Here is a 21,525-nt window from a genome sequence, read left to right as displayed (position 1 = left end):
TATACAAATTGGCCTATTTTTGTATGTATGCCTAGATAGTACTAGTTAGGGTATGCTCAGCATGTAACGGCTAGTTTCAGACTGCTTCGAATAGCTTATAAATAATATGGTACATGTCAACTTCACCAATTTTCTTGCCCAAGTGTCGTTAATTTTTTTTTATGAACTAATTTGTAATTGTGACCCATCATCCTTCCTTACAATATACTCTCAGACAGACATTCTTGTTACCACCGAGTTGGTCATGTTGCTATAACTAGATGGTCAATTTCATGTTGCAATGCTTATTTCTTAATATGGCAGCATTTAAATCCTTATTATGACTTGTTATTCATGGGTGTCTAATTATTGAATATCTATCCATATTAGAATAAAAGAGGACAGGCTGCGGGCCTTGGTGTAATGGTAAAGTTGCTCTACGGGTTCGAAAAATGGAAAAGCCTCTCCGTGCATGGGGTTAAGGCTGTGTATATATGACCCTTCCCAGACCTTGCAGCGGCAAGAACCTTTGTGCATTAGGACACCCTTTTGATCCATAGTAGAATAAAAGATTGAAGGCAGGGATCTACATTAGTTCACAAAGATATAAATCATGGTCTGCCATACGGGTCCGTATGGGCTGGTACGAGCCGGTACGTACCGGTCCGGCCTGGGACCGGTACCGGATCAGCGTGGAATCCGGTACCGGTAATTTATTGTTGAAAAATCGGTACGGGACCGGTGCGGACCGGTACGCCACCGGTACGGACCGGTACGGGACCGGTTTCGTACCGGTCCGGGCCGCCACCGGTACGCCGACCGGTATCGGTACGGCGGACCTTGATATAAATAGTTTGTAGACATGGTTGCATGGAGCAACTATTTCATTAAAGGAGATGGTGAGGCTACCAATTATTTATTAAGTTGTACATATTTTAAATCAAAGAAGTTATTCCCATTTCATCTAACTTGCCAACCACGTGATATGCTTCTAACATGCCTTTTCATCATGTGAACTCTTCAATTTATTCTTTTACTTCATAAATGCATAGGCTGCCTCCTGAAATTTTAATTTTGCTTGAATGTTTAGAGCTCAAACAGATGAATGATGTCAGTTGACTGTAGTCACAATTCCATATGGAAGAATTTAGAATAATGCCTTCTAACCTATTTATATTTAATCAGTCCATGAATACTACCACTTTTCTGCAGGCATAGATTCTTCTCATCCGCTCTCGACATGAAATTAATTCATAAGAAAGTTTGCTTTACCATATAACTGCATTAAAAGACTCTCTTGCCTTTATGTTTACTTAAAAGTTATTCCGGAGTCTTGAATGTTGAACGGCCTTTCTTATGCATTATGCGCAAACTTTTGACTTGTTTTAGCAGCCAAAAGTTAGACCTGCAACCTTTTAAATGTTTTAGAGGATTCAAAGAAACTAGATTCAAAATATGATTGTCCTAATTGGAAATTGAAATAAAATGAGAAAAAAATTTATATATCCTATTATCGAGCTGATGAGGTGTGTTTTGCTAATTAAGATGATGGTTGATATAACAGTTTGCGATATAACTATTGTTGAAAGATCTTTTATTTGATTCCAGACTAATTTAGCATGCTTCAATTCAGATCATGTGATAAGCATACATAGTCAAAAAGTTGTTTTATGTTTTTTTCTTGTTTTTTTGGTTTTGCTGTCAGATATAAGTATTATGTCTTTTCTAAAAGTGCATATAGTTATGTTTATGCCTTTTTTTTGTTTTTTATTGTCATGTGTTTACTGACATTATAGTGTGACTTTATTAACATTATGAAACCTTTATTCAGTGATGCATATACATTAGAGAAAACAAATAGTAAAATCATAAGTATTAATATTTCATAAGAGGATAATAATTGAGAGATGCTATAACCTGTTCTATAGATGTATTCACTGGATATGCAGGTACATCTCCTTTTTGAAACTGTGAAGGAAAGAATACATCATTATGCAGTTTGTGAAGAATGCGAGTATCATTATTTGTTCTCTGTATGGAGTTTAGAGACAGAAACTTTATTATTATCACTAGTATCTTATGTACCTCTGTATCTTACTTGAAGAGACAAATGCAGTAAAAAGGAAACAGTAGAAGTTCTAGAGTAACATTACATCATGGTAAAAGTTGTCAACAAATGGAATTGACCTTAGGAGGTTGGATTTATGTTTATGAATTATACCCTTTTAGGATGCCTTTCCAGTTGATGTCATCAGTTAGGGTGCCTTGGTTTGTGAGCTAGGTTCCCTTCTTTGCTTTGCACTACACCTGCTGTTTTGCCTTTTGTGGGGTTGGGCCATCTTAGGTTCCTTGATCCTTGTAGTGGAGGAAAGTTTCTTATGTACTCTTTTATTTATATGCTGAATTTTATAGATCAGTAAAGTCATAGTTGCTATGTTCTGCCTTCCTTAAGAGCAGCTTTTTTATCGAGGCAATGAAGTGGGTCACAAGCTTCAGATGATGCAGCTGGGATGACAGATGGCAAAGTTTACTTCTAGAATTCCAAAGGCCTTTTGTGTCATAGTGAGGGAAAATGGTCTTAGCAGGTCTACGTGTATACATAATAAGCTGATGGCAACATCAGTGAGTGGGTGGTGTTTTTAAGTCCATGGTTCGGAAAGGAGGAATTGGATTTAATGAGAAGGAATATGATGGTAAAATATTTAAGGCGAATGTGTTTTGGATTATCTTTGCATGAATAGTAATCAATAGCCCAGTAGGAGCTGTAAAGCAGACATAAAATAAATGGAACAAGGCTTTACATAGTACATACCACTCTTACATAATTTTGTTTTAAATCATGAAGGTAATATTGTTAAGGCTCATGATGATAATACATTAAAAAAAACATGGCATTAATCTAGATCACTGAATACTTAGTAGTTAACTAGAACATGACAATAAGTTTGCTTAATGTACTGACATCTAAAATTGCTAGTCTGTTGATCAACACGGTTTCGAAGTACTTTGGAAAGGAAAATTTATTCTTTGCTCTAATCACCTATTTTCCTTCTCTTTGTTTTGGACCATGTGAATGCTTGATAAAGTAAAGCTTATCCAATTCTGAAAGCTGTGATGTGAATGATCTCTCTCATTCACTAGGAAAATCTGCCAGAAAATATTAACTTAAGAATATTTTGATCTTGGAAAAAACAAGAAATTCGTAGTTCAGTGTCTTACCTGATAATAATTTCACTGGTTTATTCACTAAATAATGATGATAGGTGGATGTCAAGTATAATTGTTAAATGCATTTTGTTCAAGGAACAAATTCTCTCTCTCTCTCTCTCTCTCTCTCTCTCAGACACCCATGGGCCACATGTCTCATGGGTCACCAATTTGTTGTGCTAGCACATGATGCAAAGCCTGCTGACTTTTGGAGGTGCCTACCAGTACAGAGACAGAAAAAAGGTGTTATATGGTGGATGGGCATATGAACATATGAGAGGCATGTCATAATCTTTTGATTGGGTTCATCTAATATTAATATGGAAATGCTCTTCTTTTAGTTATATCTCCAGTGATGTACTTTTCTATTGCCCTGCACCACATGTACGTGGAAATGGAAAGCAGGAAGAGGGGGAGAATGGGTGGGGGTGATGAAAAATGCATGCCCGAATCACATTAGAATTATTTAATTTTATTGTTTCACTGTATTATTTTTCTTGTCATTGGAGGGATGTGATAGAAGTATTCTTAAGTCTTGATCACTGTTCTTTTTTCTTTTTTTGATTTGTCATGATTTACTTTTTCATTTTTATTGCTGAACTAATGCATGAAATATTCTTCTGCCATCATAACATGATAACTTGTGTAAGAGGGCATTGTAATCCTCAAGCATGCTTTCATGCTTTTCACTTAAAACATATTTTGATTTAATCATGGATAGCATTTTTTCAAGCTGGATGCCATCTATGCAAGTCGAGGCTCTCCCTTCTTTCATAACACTGTCGACACCTGGAAAAAGAAATCATACTTATCTAGCCTTATCAATGCTTTGCGAGAAAGCATGCAGGAAAAAACCCTTTGAGTAGTCTGCTAAAACTTTTAACAACTTAACAAAATATGCTGTTTCTGTATATGTTCTGCAAATGGCAAAGAAAAGCCGCAGCTATTCCAATGGACCAAAAAAAAAAACTATGATATTTTCGAAATTCATATTTTGCGGGATAGCTTCCTTTAGCTGGGTTATGAAATTTGCCATCCATCCAAGATTTATCAATTTAATTTCAGAAATAATGTTCATCTCCTTATTATTTTCTCAACTATTTTGCTTTCTTGCTTGTCTACAGTGATTCAAGTGACTCCGAGGACGAGTATGGAGATTCTTGTATCTGTGCTGTAATGTAGATCTCTTGCATATATACATCATAATAACTGGTCGCCTACTGTTGTCACAGCTCCAGCCATGGGACCTCGATTTGGGAGCATGCAATTGTTGGTTGCGCTCAAGTTTTCTGTTGCCTGGGTTTCCCATGGTCTCGCTCATAAAAAGCGACACAATGTTGCTTATCATGGTGATTCATTTTTCATTTACAGACTGAGAGCATTAGAGCTTTTAAATCACAGCATCAGATTAGCAAATGATCTGAGTTTGATATTTGGTTCAAAGAAAATGCTTGCATTGCTGGCTTGACTTGGATGAAAGATTTAATGTGCTCCCCTCTGTATATGATTCAAATACCGAGTATTGATGATTTTTTTAACAAGCTTTTCTCCTTTCAAAAATACATCGGAACTATATTGATGGTCCAGGGGGGCTTCACTGGTTTCATTTTAAGAGTCTGTAATTAAGCTTACTGATCAAAAAAGGAACAAAAATATCATCAGTGGCAATTCTTCTGCACATAAATTTCAAGCAAATTTGTGAAAATCATGATAATTCCTTACATGTTTCTCTGAAAAATAATGGTTTATAATTTACAAAGTTAGATCTAATTATGATATAACTACATACTTTGTGTTGAAAAGTATTTTGTCTATAAAAACTGTGGTATCTTTATTTTATAAAAGTATTAGAAATAAATAATACAGTAGAAAAATTAGAAGATTGAAAAGAGTTTGCCTGAATCGAGGCGTGTGATATACATTATCTTAAGAACGTGTTTTATTTTTTACTTGCAGGTTTGAGGTGATTTCGTCTGTAAAGTACAACAATTCGGTTCAGCCCGATTTTTCTCTAATGAGCATGATTGTTGGAGAAGCTTGATCCGACCGACTTCTTCTGATGTTTAGATTAAAAGGAAAACTTGAAAGATGTTTGGAAGAAGAGAAAAAAATAAGATAAGAATTCTTTGTTTCGTCTCAGAAAGCAGAGAAGTAGTAATTTGGATTGAGCTATCCAAAACATTGAACCTAGAGCCTATTTATAGACTCTATCTGGTGATCGATATGGTGCACCATTTTCAAAGATGTGATGTTTTAAAAACATCGCATCTTTATGGAAATTGGAACCAACGTTTTTTTTAGAAGAGTCGCAATTTTTCTGGAAGAAGCATCTGAAGAAAAGAATAAGAGTTTTAAAGTTTTTTTTAACATCTAAAATTTAGAAAAAATTATTTTTTAAAATTAATTTTGTTAAGTTAAAACTCCAACAATTTTTTATAAAAAATTTAAATTTAGAAAAATTATATAAAAGAAAATTTGGATAACTTATACTATGCAATGGGTGAGGTGTTCCTTAGACTTGAACCTCACTTAGCGTTAATAGTATTTGTCTGAAGGAACTACAGTGGATTAGATTTTGATCTAAGTCCTTTGATTCAGACTTCTACTTATTATACACACAGTACAGATTAATTGGGTCTTTATGTGGTTGTGCCATTTAAAGATTTTGCATTTGGTACCTTGATTTTTGTATGAGAATTTTATTAGGATTAGCCCAAGCCTCTAGTCGTGGCCTATATGACAATTTTTACATAGGTAAGTCATCTAAAAATATTTGTGACCTAATATCTTGCAGATTTTCTATATTGGACTCATTAAGAGCATAGCTCAACTTTTTCGGTATATATTTTTGACACTGATAAGAGCACTCATTATAAGGATGGAAGGAGATATATCATAAAAATTAAAAGATTGAAAAGAGTTTGCCTAGATCAACATGTGTGATATACACTGCCGTAAGAACTTGTTTCGCTCCTTACGTGTAGGTTTGCAATGATCTTATCTTTAAGGTACAATAATTTATCTCAGTCTGATCCTTCTCTAACGAGCATGATCGTTAGGAAGGTTTGATCCGACCGACTCCTTAGTTTAAAAGAAAAAAAAAAGAATTCTTTATTTTGTCTCAGAAAGTAGAAAAGTAGTAATTTAGATTGAGTTATCCAAAGTATTGGATCTAGGGCCTATATGTAAATTTTATTCATTGACTAATACAGTGCAGCGTTTTCGAAGATGCGATATTTTAGAAATGTCGTATTTTTATGAAAATCGAAACCAACAATTTTTTTTTAAGAACCGCAACTTTTTAAAAAAAAAAGCATTTGAAAAAAAAAATAAAAGTTTTAAATTTTTTAAAAATTTAAAATTTAAAAAATAAAACTGATATATTTATTTTTTAAAATTATTATTTTTTAAAGTTAAAACCCCAACTTTTTATGTCTTCTGACGCTGCGGAGCCCGGGAGAGGTTGAAGTTGCATACAGCTGTCAGAGTCTTTAGAGCCTTTAACGCGACCATGGCGGCCCACCCCCCGGCCTGCCTCTTACGTACAGCCGATTATTTTTTTTTTTATTTTTACCTCGCCCTAATGACCTGCGAAGAATTAGCCAAAAAGAGAAATTTAACTATTTTACGGAAATGTTCTCGCATTGGTGTGGCTGCCTAGATTTCATGCATTCTATAATGAGCTGCCAGTTTTAACCGGGCAAGGATATGGGCCGTCCAGCGGAGCCAGAATCCCTTGACCTGAAAGCTGAAAGCTGCGGAAGGCCAGAATTAAATGCTCTGCATAAAGTAGTCAACTTTCTTTGGCCGGGGGGTAAAAAAAGTAGCCAACCATTGCTGTGAGCCACAGGATTTCAAGGTCATTCTCATGTACCCACAGAGAGAGTGAGAGAAAAAAAAAAAAAAAGGCCCCTGCTCAGTGCTCACCTTTCCCCGTTCGCTCTCTGGACCCAAGGTTACATGGTGGCAAGTAGTTGTCGTAAGCACGAATTCACGGCTCTCTTTTCGTTGAGAAATCGAGCTTTCATGACTTTATTTACAGAACCGAAGATAAGAATGGGGGGCAGCATTAATGCTCACCAACTCCCTTTAAATATTACCAACTCCTTTTTTAATTCTTGATCTAAGATACCAGTTTGGAGAGCTCGGCATTGCTGCAGCCAGGCCAATGAATGATAGGTTGTCTCGGTCCTCCGCTGCCAAACTATGTCATCATGTTCAAACCACGCGGTCTCAACATTAATTGCTATGGCAGATGGGATGGCCCAGGGCATGCCATGTATCCCAAAAGTAAATCCGTCGAACCAATGTCAATTCAGAAAATTTATTTGCAGCTGTCATGTCATATTACTTTTTTTTTCTTTTTTGGAGGGGGGATAACATGTCATGTCGCATTACTCAGAATGGATAGGAAAGTGCGACATTTACTTATTTTTTTGGTTGGATTGCGACATTTGTTTTCCACAATAGCGCTCTTTAGATCCTGCTCGTGCAAAGCTTTTTGGGTAAATTTTGTGCAAAGTTTTGAAATAAAAATTGATCATACTCGACCTAGGTCGGCGCGCCATAACATATAAAAAGAGCTCGTGTTGGTTAGACATAACAATTGGCGACTGAGCTTGCCAACCCTTGCCGTTTGCTGTTATGGGAAGCCACTAGTGTTATTAACAAGGCGCTGGATTCTCGAAGAGCTAGCTGGGTTTGTCGAGATAGTAGCACGGTGAAAATGAAGCTATAATTTCACTAGGATGGTCTAAATTCAAAATATACGGACATCGGTTAAATACGGTGATCGGATATCTTCCGCCTAATTTATTTTATGGAATCGCTATCTAGCCTGCCGGTTACTTAAGGGATGCTAGTGTGATGTACTCACACATGAAAAGATTGCCACATTGGTGGGGATCCTCACAGATGGAGAGAGTATGAGTAAAAAAAGATTCTACCCGCATTGAACATTCTCCGGCGGGAAGGGGCCCAATGGGGGTTGCTACATGGGTGAGGTTCTCCTCACCCCCTCTTTCCATTTTTTTAGCAAAAAAAAAAAAAAAAACTAGTTGGGTTTGCAGGAATATATATATATATATATATATATATATATATATATATATATATATATATATAGCCATCAGAAAATGAGGCAATGTTTTATATTTTGTTAAAATTTAAAAAAAAGAAAAGCAGGCTTTTTTCATAAAAATAATTTTTTATATTTTATAAAAAAATCTATATAGAATATGAAAATATTTAATTTTCGCCGGCTGAAAATTAGAATTTTTTAAAAAAATTATTTTTAAGTTTTTAAATAGAATGAGATAAAAATATTTTTTTGGTTAAAACATAACATATATTTTACATATTTTTTTCAAAAAAAATAGATGCTCAATTAAATTTAAATTATTTTGAAATATGCCACATTTATATAGTCAACCAAATATATAAAAAATATTTTTTCAGATTTCGTATATCTAAATATTAATTTTCTAAAAAAATATTTTAAATAGAAGAATTTTCTCTTATGAGCCAATGATTTTTTTTTTTAAAAAAAAGAATGACTTGAATTATGCAGCAGGCTCCTTTAACATGCTTGGTAAACTGCCTGTGCATGTGCTTTGTGTCCATGCGCTGCCTGGTAGTTCTAATCCGCAGATTTTTGACTCTGTTCCTTGGCTCAAATTAAGCCAGTTACTCTGTGGTCGATCAGGAAAAATTTATGGAATAATTCACTAGCTCAAACCCACGCTGTAGATTTTCTTTGTTTGTTTTGTGCTTTTAACTGATAAGTTGGAATTTCGGTAGTTAATTGAAGCGATGTCGCCCATCACCTACAACTTACATATTGGATTAATTAGTCCAACGTCAACCGGGCCAAAAATGTGTCACAGGCCTCGCACGTGGAACATATGAATGTGCCACGAGACCATTGGCGAGGGAGGGGGCACCGTAGGCGTGGAGTATATCATCCGTGACCATACTACCAGATCGATAGCAGCTGAGGGTCGGCAGATTTTTGACACGTCCATGGTATATGCTAAGCTACAAGCCACATGAGAAGGGGTCACCTATGCGAAGCATATGGTGGGGGCAAATCGCATTATCTTGGAGGAAGACTTGGCTACGATCATCGATTGGATCTAAAGCCAGAGTCGAAGAGATGGCTCTAGTTCGTCTCTCTACGATATTCGTAAGCTTTCTGACAAGGATGCTCTTCTGAGGACATCACACGTCTACAAGGAGACAAACAATACTGTTAATAGGGTGGTGGCCTTCTTCGTGATCCATCACTCTGTGGACTTCATTTGCGTACACTATGGATCGATTTTTATTATTATTTTTTAATTTTATAGGATGCATTCACGAGGGCACTCTTTCTTTAGCTATCTTGAAAAAACGTGTACTTATAATCATACACGTACCACCAGCAATATATCATCCCACTTTATCTCGCGAGTGACTGCGATACTGCTTTTGCGAAGCAGAGCATGACTGTAGGATTTGGAAAGAGCGACGGATACCGGAGGAGCAGGGTTCTGCTGCATTACGTGGGTTGCATCGCAAAGTTGCACATAGTGCTCGAAGGCCATAGCTTTATTAATTCTCTATGATACATATAATTTATACCATAGAGTTCAGTACAGTGCCTGATGGCTATTTTGCTTTGGACTATGCTGTATAAAAAGCACTGCAGGAGGTCATGGGTCCTACCAGAGGGCCAGAGGGCTTTAGTTATGTGCAGACAAACCCCCGAACAGTTCTTTTACCATGTAGTATCATGGACTTTGTTGCCATACACCAAGCATGTATCCACCAACTTTCGAGTGCCCGCGATGGACGTCCCAAACCATCTTCCTTTTAGAAATACTATTTTACATAAAATAGCTCGCGAGAAGATCAAAAGAAATTCGGCCGGAGCGTCTCGCCTGCTCCATTGCTCCATTACGCCTATAAATACTACTCAGAAAGCTCGAAGTACCGATCCGAGAGCAAAGCCATTGGAGAGAGAAAGAAGCAGAATGGCCTCCCAACCAGGTCCCCTCACTCAATGGCCATGGCAGAGGCTAGGAAACTTCAAGGTATTCTGCAATCTATCTTTGACTAATTATATGACTTGACTTCTCCACCTTCTCCCTCTCCCGCCACCCTACTTCTTTTCTGCACTGCGTTGGATACTCACCATAACTTCTCCTTCCTACTGTTTCTCTGCTTTGTGTGATGGAAGTACGTACTACTAGCTCCATGGGTGGCACATAGCATGCACAAGTTCATGGCAGACAGCGGGGAGCAGAGGGATATGACTAACTTTCTCATCTTCCCCATTCTATTGCTAAGGCTGCTGTACTCTCAGCTGTGGATCACCTTCTCTCGCTTCCAAACAGCAAAAAGCAAGCACAGGATAGTCGACAAAAGCTTGGACTTTGATCAGGTGGACAGAGAAAGGAACTGGTATGAAAAAATAAAGAACAACGCACTCTGTTTCCAGCGTTGCCTCTAGGCTTCAGTATTAGATTCCTTTTTTTTTAGTGTTAGAGATGTGTTGTAGAAAGTGATGGAAGACTGGATGGCAGGGATGACCAGATCATTTTGACCGCATTGTTCATGTACATGGCTAACATGGTGGTTCCAGGGGCTTCACATTTGCCCTGGTGGGAGACCAGGGGAGTGGTTCTTATCATTCTCCTCCACATGGGTCCAGTGGAGTTCATCTACTATTGGCTTCATAGAGCCTTGCACCACCATTTCCTCTACTCGCGTTACCACTCTCACCATCATGCCTCCGTTGTCACTGAGCCCATCACATGTAAGGGCTCCTCTCTCTCTCTCTCTCTCTCTCTCTCTCTCGCAGTCTACTTAAGGGACAACCTTTGTCTCATGTTGGAAAGCTAATTTATCGAAAGGATAAAATATGAATGATAATCTGATGAAGTTGGGTGATCGGCATTTTTAAACAAGAGAGTTACTCATGGAAATGACGGATATATATTAGTTGTAGAATATAAAAATCAGCTAATTTTGAGCGCAAGAAATATAAAACTATTGAAAACGAACATGACCCAGGCCGCTTCTTTGTTCGAATTTGTTTGCAATGTTATTTACGGGACGAAGTCTAACCTATCATCTTTGGTCCTCTCTATTTAATGTTATGATTTTCCTTTCTAGCTCGTGTTCCCATGTACTCTATCATTAATTATGAACCTTTAGGTTCTAATAGCATGACATGTTTGGTGGCCTCCATAAATGTATTTCTATTCTCTGATAAAGAATAACCTATTTTCTGGTAATTATTTTTTTCAGCACGATGGTTCTTGCTTGCTTGCTTTCGTTCTGTTTACATAGACTCTTTTTATTAATATGAACATTTTTTTGATTAATTACAAGGCTCGATCGAGCTTTAACAATGTGAACTTTTTAATATGGTGTGTCAAAATTACGGTCTGTCGATCATTTTCTTATTAGTTGTATTTTAATTTAAATGTTTATCTGCATGATAATTCTTACCTGTTCCTTCCTGACGGTGGCAGCTGTTATCCATCCATTTGCTGAAGAGTTGTCCTACTTCGTACTCTTCGCAATTCCTCCGATGACCGGGGTATTAACTGGAACGGCGTCCATCGCTGCAGTTGTGGGGTATCCCATGTATATCGACTTCATGAACTACATGGGCCACTGCAATTTTGAACTAGTCCCCAAATGGCTCTTCGATGTCTTCCCCCCGCTTAAATACCTGATGTATACTCCCTCGTAAGTGTATATCATCCGAGCATTGGAACTATAAAGATTAGTTTTAGGTCCAGGACTCTCTGATCGCATATAAAAAATTGATCCATAGAGGAATATGGTGCAAAGGCTTGCTGAGATCTATATACAGGCTTCATGTCATGATGCTGACATTTTAATGAGATGATGGCTTCTGCAGGTTCCATTCCCTTCACCATACACAGTTTCGAACAAATTACTCCTTGTTCATGCCATTCTACGACTACGTTTACGGTACCATCGACAAGTCTTCAGATGAACAATACGAAAGATCTCGCAAGGGAAAGGAGGAGAGGCCTCATGTCGTTCACCTGACCCACTTGACTAACTTGCAATCCATCTATCATCTACGCTTCGGGTTCTCCTCATTAGCATCCAAACCATATACTCCCAAATATTACATGTGGATTATGTGGCCATTGACCCTTGCATCGATGCTGCTGACATGGATTTATGGGACCGCCTTCACTGCGGAGAGGAATAGATTCAAGAAACTCATTATGGAAACAAGGGTGGTGCCAAGGTACATCTTCCAGGTAAGAACTGTAATAAAGTAGGCTTATTTGAAGGTTGTGATCTGGGAAAAATTTGGATTTGATGGGTGTTCTTTGTGCAGTACAAATCATCGTCTGAGAGAGACGCAATCAACACTCTGATTGAGAAAGCAATATTGCAGTCAGAAGAAGAGGGAGCCAAAGTCATTAGTCTTGGCCTCCTGAACCAAGTAAGTTGGCATGGATTTAAGGACGTAAGTAAAACACTGCGCATTGCTGCAGTGATTATTGTTACCTTTCAGAATCGCTTTCTTATAGATAAAAATAAATATATAGCTATGGGCATATAGAAACATGCTTCATTTTGCTGTTTGATGATCTTCTAACTACGGACAGGGAAGTGCACTGAATGGATATGGTGAGCTCTATCTTAAAAGGAACTCCTTACTGAAGACAAAAATTGTGGATGGAACCAGCTTGGCAGTTGCAGTGGTTCTAAACAGTGTTCCCCAAGGAATCAACAGTATTCTGCTCGTAGGCAATCTTTCTAAGATGGCTTATTTCTTGTCTTTAACCTTATGTAAAAGGGGAGTCCAGGTAGATCAATTAGTCACAGCACCCCCTCCTCTCTTTTAGAGAATGAACATTGATTAAACATAGAAGTTATACTGCCGAACCTACAAACAGCAAATTAACTTTATTGTCCAACAGGTAGAGACGGTTCAGAAGGACAAATACGAGCTCTTGAAACTACAGTTGCCGCCTGAATTGCATGGTCATTTGGTGCTCTCTGATAGTTACGCTAGTGAGGTAAACTTTGATGCACCTTTCGGTTTTCTTATTATAAACGAATTTATCTAAACAATCCCGGTGATATTTTACAAAATTATGTCAATGTATTCTAACTACAGATGACTTTTTTGATTGATCAGATGGTAAACTAGGGCTGAGAATTTAGTAGAAAAACTTTATCAAATCAGTAAATTACTTCTACTCGAGCAACTTCTCCGTAGCAATCATGTTTGATGTCTGAAAAATAAAGCTTCCTGCAAAAGCTAGCGAATGTAATGGCATGCTTTCATAATGTCGAAACTAGTAAACAACGCAATGAAGACCTACAATTCATCTCCTCTGGAGCAGATTTAAACATGAAATTGAATGACATGCAAATCATTCTTCCTTGTATGAACTATCTGTTTGCAACATTTATGGGTAAATATGGAGCAGTAATTATAAGCTTCTGATTTAAAGAGGATCCATGGTAACATGTTTCTTAATGGATTCAGGTATGGTTAGTTGGAGATGGAGTGACGGATCAAGAACAACTGAGGGCCAGCAAAGGCATTCGTTTTATTCCATTTACCCAATTCCCTCCCAAGCTGGTTCGCAAAGATTGCATTTATCACTGTACTCCGGCAATGGTGGTTCCTAAGACCTATGAAAATTTACATACATGTGAGGTACATTTAAACATCATACATGCATGAGCTAGTCATGTTATACATGCACAAGATTTTTCACTCTTCAACAGCTAAATAGTTTATATGGAATATTGGAAATTATATGAGCTTAGAGCTGCCTAACATAGTGAAATAAGATAAAAATCTATAGATATAATATAAGATCCGAGATAAGTAGCATGAAAGGTTGATTTTCTTCTTGATCGATGTGATGGTTGCGACTTTGACAAATGAGATCTTATAATAAAGAAATTATTCTCAAAAAGAATATTGGACTCCAAATTGGTGTCCAACTTAAGATCTACGAAAAGAGAATATCCAAATATGACATAATAGAGCTAAATCTTTTCTGAACATCTTATCATGTTTCATGTGTGAAATACATCTAATTTCTCCATTTCTTACAAATGTCTGTACGTGTTTTTTGCACGGCACTAAAAGAATTGGCTGCCTAGGAGGGTGATGAGTGCATGGCGTGTAGCTGGAATAGTTCATGCATTGGAAGAATGGAATGGACATGAATGTGGAGACACTGTTACCGGCGTCGAGAAAGCTTGGCATGCGGCTCTTGCGCATGGGTTCCTTCCATTTGAGGGCTGCAAACTTGGTTAATATTAGAAAAATATGTTCACTATTAAGTATATTTCCATAGCAAATACTATGTAAGATGTCATGTATATCCTGAATGGGGCTTGCTCGATTATATCTAAATAAACGAGCTGTTCTTCATTGTGGCAGGGTTTGCCTATGTAAACTTGTGTTACTGTTGGAATCTACGCTTGTCTTGGTCTAAATCTTTCTTTAGATACTGTGCAACGAGAGGTTTTATTCCCTTAGAAGCCGGAAGTAGTACGACCACTACTAGAACTACTCTACAAGAGGGAGTAGTTCAAGACGTAGTATTTAATAAATTCTGACAATGTTATTCCACACAAGTGTATGTTAGCTTGACTGATGCGTGGATTTTTACAGTGGTTGTGGGACGACCTAATATTACATTCTGCTAATTATAGAAGAACTATTAGTTTTTACTAGTCGGTCATGCATGTTAAAGGCACTCGGGGTGCAGGGTCTGGTTCAAACTACAAAAAGTTGTGTGTGTAATTATTATGTTAGATAAAGGGTTATGTTTTAAAAGGACCTAATGTTAAACATGTTGCCATATTAGACTGTTGCATATAGCCCCGTGTAATCCTATATAAATAGATACTGCTTTCAAGTTCCCCCCTACATGGCTTTAGCTAAAGTTTGTTTCTGATCATAAAATGTCGGAACCAAACAAATGGAGTAGAATATCACAAGAAGTATCAAATCTATGCAGGGTTGCTTCCTGAATTCTTTTTGAAAACTATAATGACAAATATCATAATAGGTTTGGTATTTCGAATTTTACAGCAAAACTCTTTCCAGTAATAGGTGGAACCTAATTCCAACTTGATCATGACCCGGATGCTCCTTTACTGGAACCATCGACATGGCCCTTTATTTCCCTTTTCATATATTTTGTAATTTGTTCAACAAAATCCGGCATGGAATCAAATCATCATGAATCTTAAGTCCAGTTTATCTATCTACAAAATGGTCATTAGTTCAATCTTCTGTGGAGTATCCTAAAGAGCATAACGTTTGTTTATGCTAATATTACTTTTATAACATTTTTTTTAGAACAAATTATTAGAATCTCATGTTGAATTCTCGTTCACCAGTACCAATACTTGGTCTCCTCGCTCCAACTCAAAATTATGGACAGCAGCTAAAAGTTTGCATAAGTAAAGGATCTAAAAACTATTGTTAAGCAATTAAGCCGCAGATTCTCCATACCCCAATACTGGAATATTACGCAAGGCTTACTTCATGTCGGATGGTAGCTATTCTTGCAGTTACCATCCAAAATTTAACTCAAATTCAGAAGTACTTTTCTTTTTCTGAGTAAAATAAGACGTGTATATTTTGGCATTGTCCTGTTCCTGGTCCTTAAAAACGAAAGCCATCCTCGGCCATTTCACGTATCCTTTTTCGGTTTGGAGTTTACTTAGACAGGCTAGTTTTTTCGTTTCGAACATCATATCCGGATTTCCCTGGTAGGTTTTTTTTTTTTTTGACCCGGACGTCACCGAAATATTTGGTGAAGAAAGATTTGGAACTTAGAGTTAATTTATACTCGTAGTGATATTAGCTCAAAGACTTCTAACCCATTGAATTTGGAGTAAATCCTTTTCGAAGGAAGATCGATCTAGACTGTCTAATCAAAGTTCTAAGAGAATCCAAGCTTAACCTATTTTAAATTAAACATAAATATTTTAGACTCTAAAAAGGTTATGGAAATCATGCAGTAACCTTAAACTTGACTAATAGCTTGAGGGTTAGTTATGGTAAGTATACTTTACATAAATTGAGAATAAAAAGATCAAGAGGTTCTGTTCTAGTTCTACTTGAAAATTTGAAAATTGGATTTTTTTAGTCCCAATGCAAAGAGATATTTTAGTCAGAAATTATTTAGCGGTCTTAGAATATTTGATGGGTTAGATCAGAGTGTGTAACGAAAGTCTGGTGGTTTGAGTTATTTTGAAATTTATTAAAAACAATAATACTCTGATCCAAAAGGTATTATGATAGAAGATTTGAATTAGTTTTCTAGTATAGAAGAATGTTGTTGATTCTATGAATAATCTGGAGGTAGCTATGTAATTTTCACTAATGGGTTATTCTACTGTTGACAATTCTTGGAAGAATTTTGAGCATCTTAAATTTAACATTAACGGATTGATGATTTCTTGGTTGGGCTTAGATTTGGAATGTTTTAATATAGATCTCTTACTCCTAGCTCTAATATTGTTAATCTATCTATTTGAAAGGGTTTAAGATTTTTCTAGGACAAAGGTTGATAATTAGATCATGGGCGAAGTTAAGAGAAGAAAAAGGATTATAGATTATGAAGAGCATTTGATGCTAAAGCTTTTTCTTATTTCTATTAAGCGAGAGCAATTAATTTTTGAGCAAAGAATTATGGCATTTAAATCCAAAGTTGGGACGTTGGCGTTCTTTTGAAATAGATCAAGAGAATCTATTATGAATTATAGATGAAAAGGATCGAGTTTTAAGATGCCAAGACTTTGTATGTCATAATTTTTTTTGTCAAAATCTTGCGAACAAGCACTTTGAGAGGGAGACTATTTGAAAGATCAAGGATGACATGATGGTTGGGTACTTTCAAAGTCTGTGCCATAAGTAAGTTAATTTTGAGGATGAAATTATTTTAAGGGAGGAGTATGTAATAACCTGATTCTTTTTTGGGCTCGTGGGTAGGCCCGAAGTAGCGAGGCCCAGCCTGACCCCAACTAGCCTAGTCAATGGGCTTGTGGGCCGGCCCAAATAGGCCGGGCTTGAACTTGACCCATGCTCGGCATGTTGGGGATTGGGGAAGAAGACCCGGCTAAGAGTCTTCTTCCTTCCGATTTCGGCGGAAGCAGTGATTCCCCGAGGGCAATCTGAGTTTGATTCAAACTCAAGGATCTTCACTATTTAATTCTCCTCCGCCTTTGATTTTCTCCACCCAAATCGTCGAGAATCGTTGCGATTCAAGCTCTTCTTCTCCAAGCCTTCTCCTTCGATTCGTCACCGAAAAGTGCCATCAAAACCCCGCCAGACTGAGATGAGTGTCGTCTGCCTTCCTCTCCTTCTTTTTCTATGTTTATAGCCATCTTTGCTTGGGTTTGGGTTGGTTAATCGCCGAAATTTAATCCGTAACAGGGGTGCCCTATTTTGGGGCCTCTTCCTTTTGTTTTCGCCACCATGGGCCACCAAAAAAAGGCCGAGCCTTGCCGCCCTTGAGGATATGGATGGTTTATGAATTAGTTAGAAGTTCTTATTTGGAGTTATATTCACATTATTTTGATTTATTTGTATAAATTAAGTATATATTTATTAAAAAATAGATTTAAAATCATATTTTTATCTTTGTTATTTTCTAAAAAAATCTTCTATCTTTTTTTATTTTTTAAAAAATATAAATATAATTATAATATTATAATTATATTTTGCCGATGTGATTGTCCCGACCAATCCATCTATCTAGTACAATACAGCTTGCAGCTTGCATATGCTTAATTTAAAGTTAATATTGCATAGTAATATAACACAATGAGACAATCAGACCTCTCTGATTGGCTTGATTCCCTCTTCCAATCACGAGAAGCGGTTGATCGCCACTGAAAAGCATTCGGTTCGCTAGATGGGGAATCTTTCTGGCTGATGATGGTAGAACCCACTCGGAAAACTCAGACATGGAAGGACGTCCAAATGACTAACCAGCGCTAGATGGATGTTCCCTAGGGTCACGCGCAGAGGATGCAAAATCAAAACCTTTTTTTTGTTTGGAGGGTGTAGTCCTGGCCTGACCTTTTCTGTACAAAAGAGGAAATCTCCTAAAGTCAAGCCAGAGAAATTTCGAATCCAGGCCACAGGGAGAGCAGTACAGTAAGTTCTTCTATGCACTGATCCTCTTCCGTTCACTTTCAGGAGAACAAGAACATCATTTCCTTCTTTCTATAAAAGACAACTAAACCAGGATAAAAAACCAAAAACTACACATTCTCAACCCCTTCTGAGCCGCTCTCACTTATCGACGCATTAGTCTTTCCAGATGAACTGGCATTGAAGCAACTCTGAAAATGGAGTTCACGAAGGATTGACTCGATTTTTTTCAGCGAAAGGATATTAGAATCCTCCGGGCGAGGCAGTGCTATGACACCTTGTTCGTAAAAGCGAGCATAACGATAGGGATAAGAAGAAACAAACCATCGATCAAAATCATCCAATACAAAAAACAAAAGCACTGATGTAATGAGGTTTGCTAATAATATAATAAATAAAATATTATATAATATATAATATATATAATATTAATATATTAATATATTATATATAAAATATTAATATAATATATTAATGATATATTGATATACTATTTTTTTTTGGTTGTACCTAGGAATAATTTTATTCTTTAACTTTCAACCCCAGGTCAGTGTCTTGGGTGACCTTAAATTTCCAACCATAAAAACACTGGTTTGAAGGGCGGAGATGGTTTAGGACCACTCTATATAACGTAAATTTGTTATGGTGTAATTAAATATAGTGATCACGTTTTTTTTTTTTTGCCTATATGATTTAATTTTGAGATGATTACACTTTGCCAAACACCCTTTACGCCCATCCTTTTTTTGAGTTAGGCGGGTAGTTGGCACAGTATTGCAGGTAGCTGGAACGCTGTCTTTACGGCAGCAGCTGGCACGTTGCATTTTCCATTGGCGGACCCGAATTAGATCGACGAAGTCGTACTCCATGCATTCACTATTTCGTCCATACGATGACAAGCGATAGTGTCATATTTTGGCCGGTGCCTGCTGAGGTCAGGCCTTTGACTGATGAGGTGTATGTGTTTTTTGTGTTTTTTTTTTTGGATTTAGCATTTTGTGAATTAATATTTTAAAGCTGCAACGTAACTTTGACTACTGACCACTGAGTACTGTTTCTTGCTTTAGAAATTATGTATTTTTTTATTGATAATATATATGTCCTACATGCGAAACCTTTTCTCTTCGCATAAAAATATCTCTATTCGTACAACGAAGGCCCTCCAACGTACGGTTTTCTTGCGGTATCCGGTGGCTGCACTGGAATATAGGAGAATTGTTTGAGTGCACTAATAACTCTTCTTAACAACTCAAAGGGGGACCAAAAGCGATAGCTGGTCCAAATGCCGCCCTTATTCCATCCCGGCCTTAGATCGAGTGGCCTTGTAGCAGCTCTTGAGTGTCCGTCATGCTTCAATCAAGTTAGCAGTTCCATCAATATAAAATACTAGGACTTCTATGGCTATAAGGAAAAGCTACATGTTTGAAATCAGGCAAAGTTCAAGACGATACAATTGATGCCTTAGCCCCTTTCCCACCTTATTTATGATGAAACATTAAGTAACTATGAATCCACGTACAAAGGGGTGGCTAGGCTAAGAGATTACATAGAAACTCTCCAGTAATTTGTTGGATTGCATTGTCACGTTTCTTTCTCCGATGGTTAGTAGTTAGAGCATTTTTGTGTCTTGAGCTTATACTAAATACGATTAATCTAAATCTCATAATATTTTCTAATTTATTTGTTGATAGGTCTTACAGCGCCTTGCGAGTGCTATTCCAAAACCAACTCAACTCATAGAATATAGAAAAAGAAAATTGATATATTTACGACCAATTCATTATTTCTGCATTATCTCTAAATCAATCAAGGCTAGAGTGATAATTTTTTTAAAAAAAAATCAATATATCCTAACATGATGAAGTTCTTTGAGGGCCTTGGGGTCGACGTGGAGACTGCCGACATGTCATTCTCTGTAAGCTTGGACAAGGGCAAAGGTTGTAAGTGGGGACATCGCAATGGATTGGCTAGCTTGTTTGCCCAAAAAAGTAATGCGATCAATCCCTACTTCTGGCAAATGCTTCGAGAAATTGTCAAGTTCAAACATGACATTTTGAAGTAAGTAAATCCCTACTTCTAGCTTTTCATAGATAATTAAAATATAGTTTAGGATATGAATACCACATCAGTGCTCTTATAGTGCCTGCATGCAATATAAGCGGTCATGATATCAAAGAAACCCGTTTTAACAAGGAAAAAAAAAAGAACAAACAAATCATGCATTAAGTCTTGCTTTCGCTGTAACTGTTGTTCCTTTCTCCTCCCCTTCTTAACATATATCCAGATTGACTAAGGCTATATTTGGAAGCCTAAGGCTATTTGGAAGTCTAAGGCTATTTTATCTTTGAGGCCTTCTTTATAGTGGGCCGGCTTAAGGCGAACTCACAGGAAGACATTTTTTCTTTCCATTTTGTCTTTAAGGGCTCGTTTGGTTCGCGGAAAGTATTTTCCCTCCTAGGAATATGATTCCTGGGAATCAGATTCCTAGGAAGAGGATACCTAGGAAAGTATTTTTGGCATGTTTGGTTAACCATGGGAAAGTGACAAATTTCCAAAGTACTTATGTTTGGTTAACCATCCACTTTCCTAGGAAAGTTATGTATAATTTCTATTATGTCCTTAATAAAAATTAGGTCTTTAATGCCTCTTTAATGCTTCTTTGATGCTGAAGGGTCTTTTTGGGAAAAAATAAAAAAGGAGTGATTCCCACCTCATGGGAAAGTAACTTTTCCATGTTTCTCATGGAAAAGACTTTTCCATGAAATGTAGGAATCATATTCCCATGGGAATACAACTTTCCCATCTCTCTCCTTTGAAAACTCCAACCAAACAAGAGGCATTTCATTACTTTCCCGTTGACCACACTTTCCCTCCTCTTTTTCCTGCGAACCAAACGAGCCCTGAGGCTTTTCTTACAATGGGCGCCGGAGCCTTAGACAACCACCTCAGTCGTCTAAAAGTTGGGTCGATCTTGGTCTTAGGCAACATTGCCAGTGGTCACAAAGATAATGGTGAGATGCAGCTAGAGGCATGGTAAAGAATGTTAATTAGAGGGAGGATATTTTCATCATTTGATGTAGACTGTTGGTAATGGTATATAAGAGATGATCATGGCTGCCATCAAAAGATAAATAATTGCTAAACAAAATATTTTTATG

At 37.1% G+C, this 21,525-nt stretch overlaps 1 protein-coding gene and 1 long non-coding RNA gene across 2 annotated transcripts; both read left to right on the top strand.

Moving 5' to 3' along the window:
* Nucleotides 1–4,365: 4,365 nt before the first annotated feature.
* Nucleotides 4,366–6,521, top strand: LOC148699812 (uncharacterized). The gene is made up of 2 exons (XR_015974005.2): nucleotides 4,366–4,535; nucleotides 5,143–6,521. It is a non-coding gene; the product is annotated as an uncharacterized LOC148699812 (long non-coding RNA).
* Nucleotides 6,522–9,950: 3,429 nt separating this feature from the next.
* Nucleotides 9,951–14,688, top strand: LOC103711898 (very-long-chain aldehyde decarbonylase GL1-6-like). The gene is made up of 10 exons (XM_039114990.3): nucleotides 9,951–10,259; nucleotides 10,406–10,629; nucleotides 10,752–10,984; nucleotides 11,706–11,925; nucleotides 12,101–12,476; nucleotides 12,557–12,664; nucleotides 12,831–13,031; nucleotides 13,146–13,244; nucleotides 13,721–13,894; nucleotides 14,336–14,688. The coding sequence occupies exons 1-10, from the start codon at nucleotides 10,014–10,016 to the stop codon at nucleotides 14,504–14,506; spliced, it is 2,052 nt and encodes a 683-aa protein (XP_038970918.3). The 5' UTR covers nucleotides 9,951–10,013; the 3' UTR covers nucleotides 14,507–14,688.
* Nucleotides 14,689–21,525: the final 6,837 nt, after the last annotated feature.

Source organism: Phoenix dactylifera, chromosome 16 (genome assembly GCF_051530095.1).
Source record: "Phoenix dactylifera cultivar Ajwa chromosome 16, Ajwa_hap1_PhDact_Kaust_v1.1, whole genome shotgun sequence".
In the NCBI taxonomy this organism is placed as follows: domain Eukaryota; kingdom Viridiplantae; phylum Streptophyta; class Magnoliopsida; order Arecales; family Arecaceae; genus Phoenix; species Phoenix dactylifera.
Note: the sequence above shows the minus strand (reverse complement) of the source record. Positions and strands in the feature narration are given on the sequence as shown.

Bases quoted from the DNA above. Each gene is read 5' to 3' on its own strand.
- LOC103711898 (XM_039114990.3), top strand. From the start codon at position 10,014: ATGGACGTCCCAAACCATCTTCCTTTTAGAAATACTATTTTACATAAA. The intron at 11,926-12,100 runs GTAAGTGTATAT...TGGCTTCTGCAG, and splicing joins TACCTGATGTATACTCCCTC to GTTCCATTCCCTTCACCATA. The intron at 13,245-13,720 runs GTAAACTTTGAT...TAATGGATTCAG, and splicing joins CTGATAGTTACGCTAGTGAG to GTATGGTTAGTTGGAGATGG.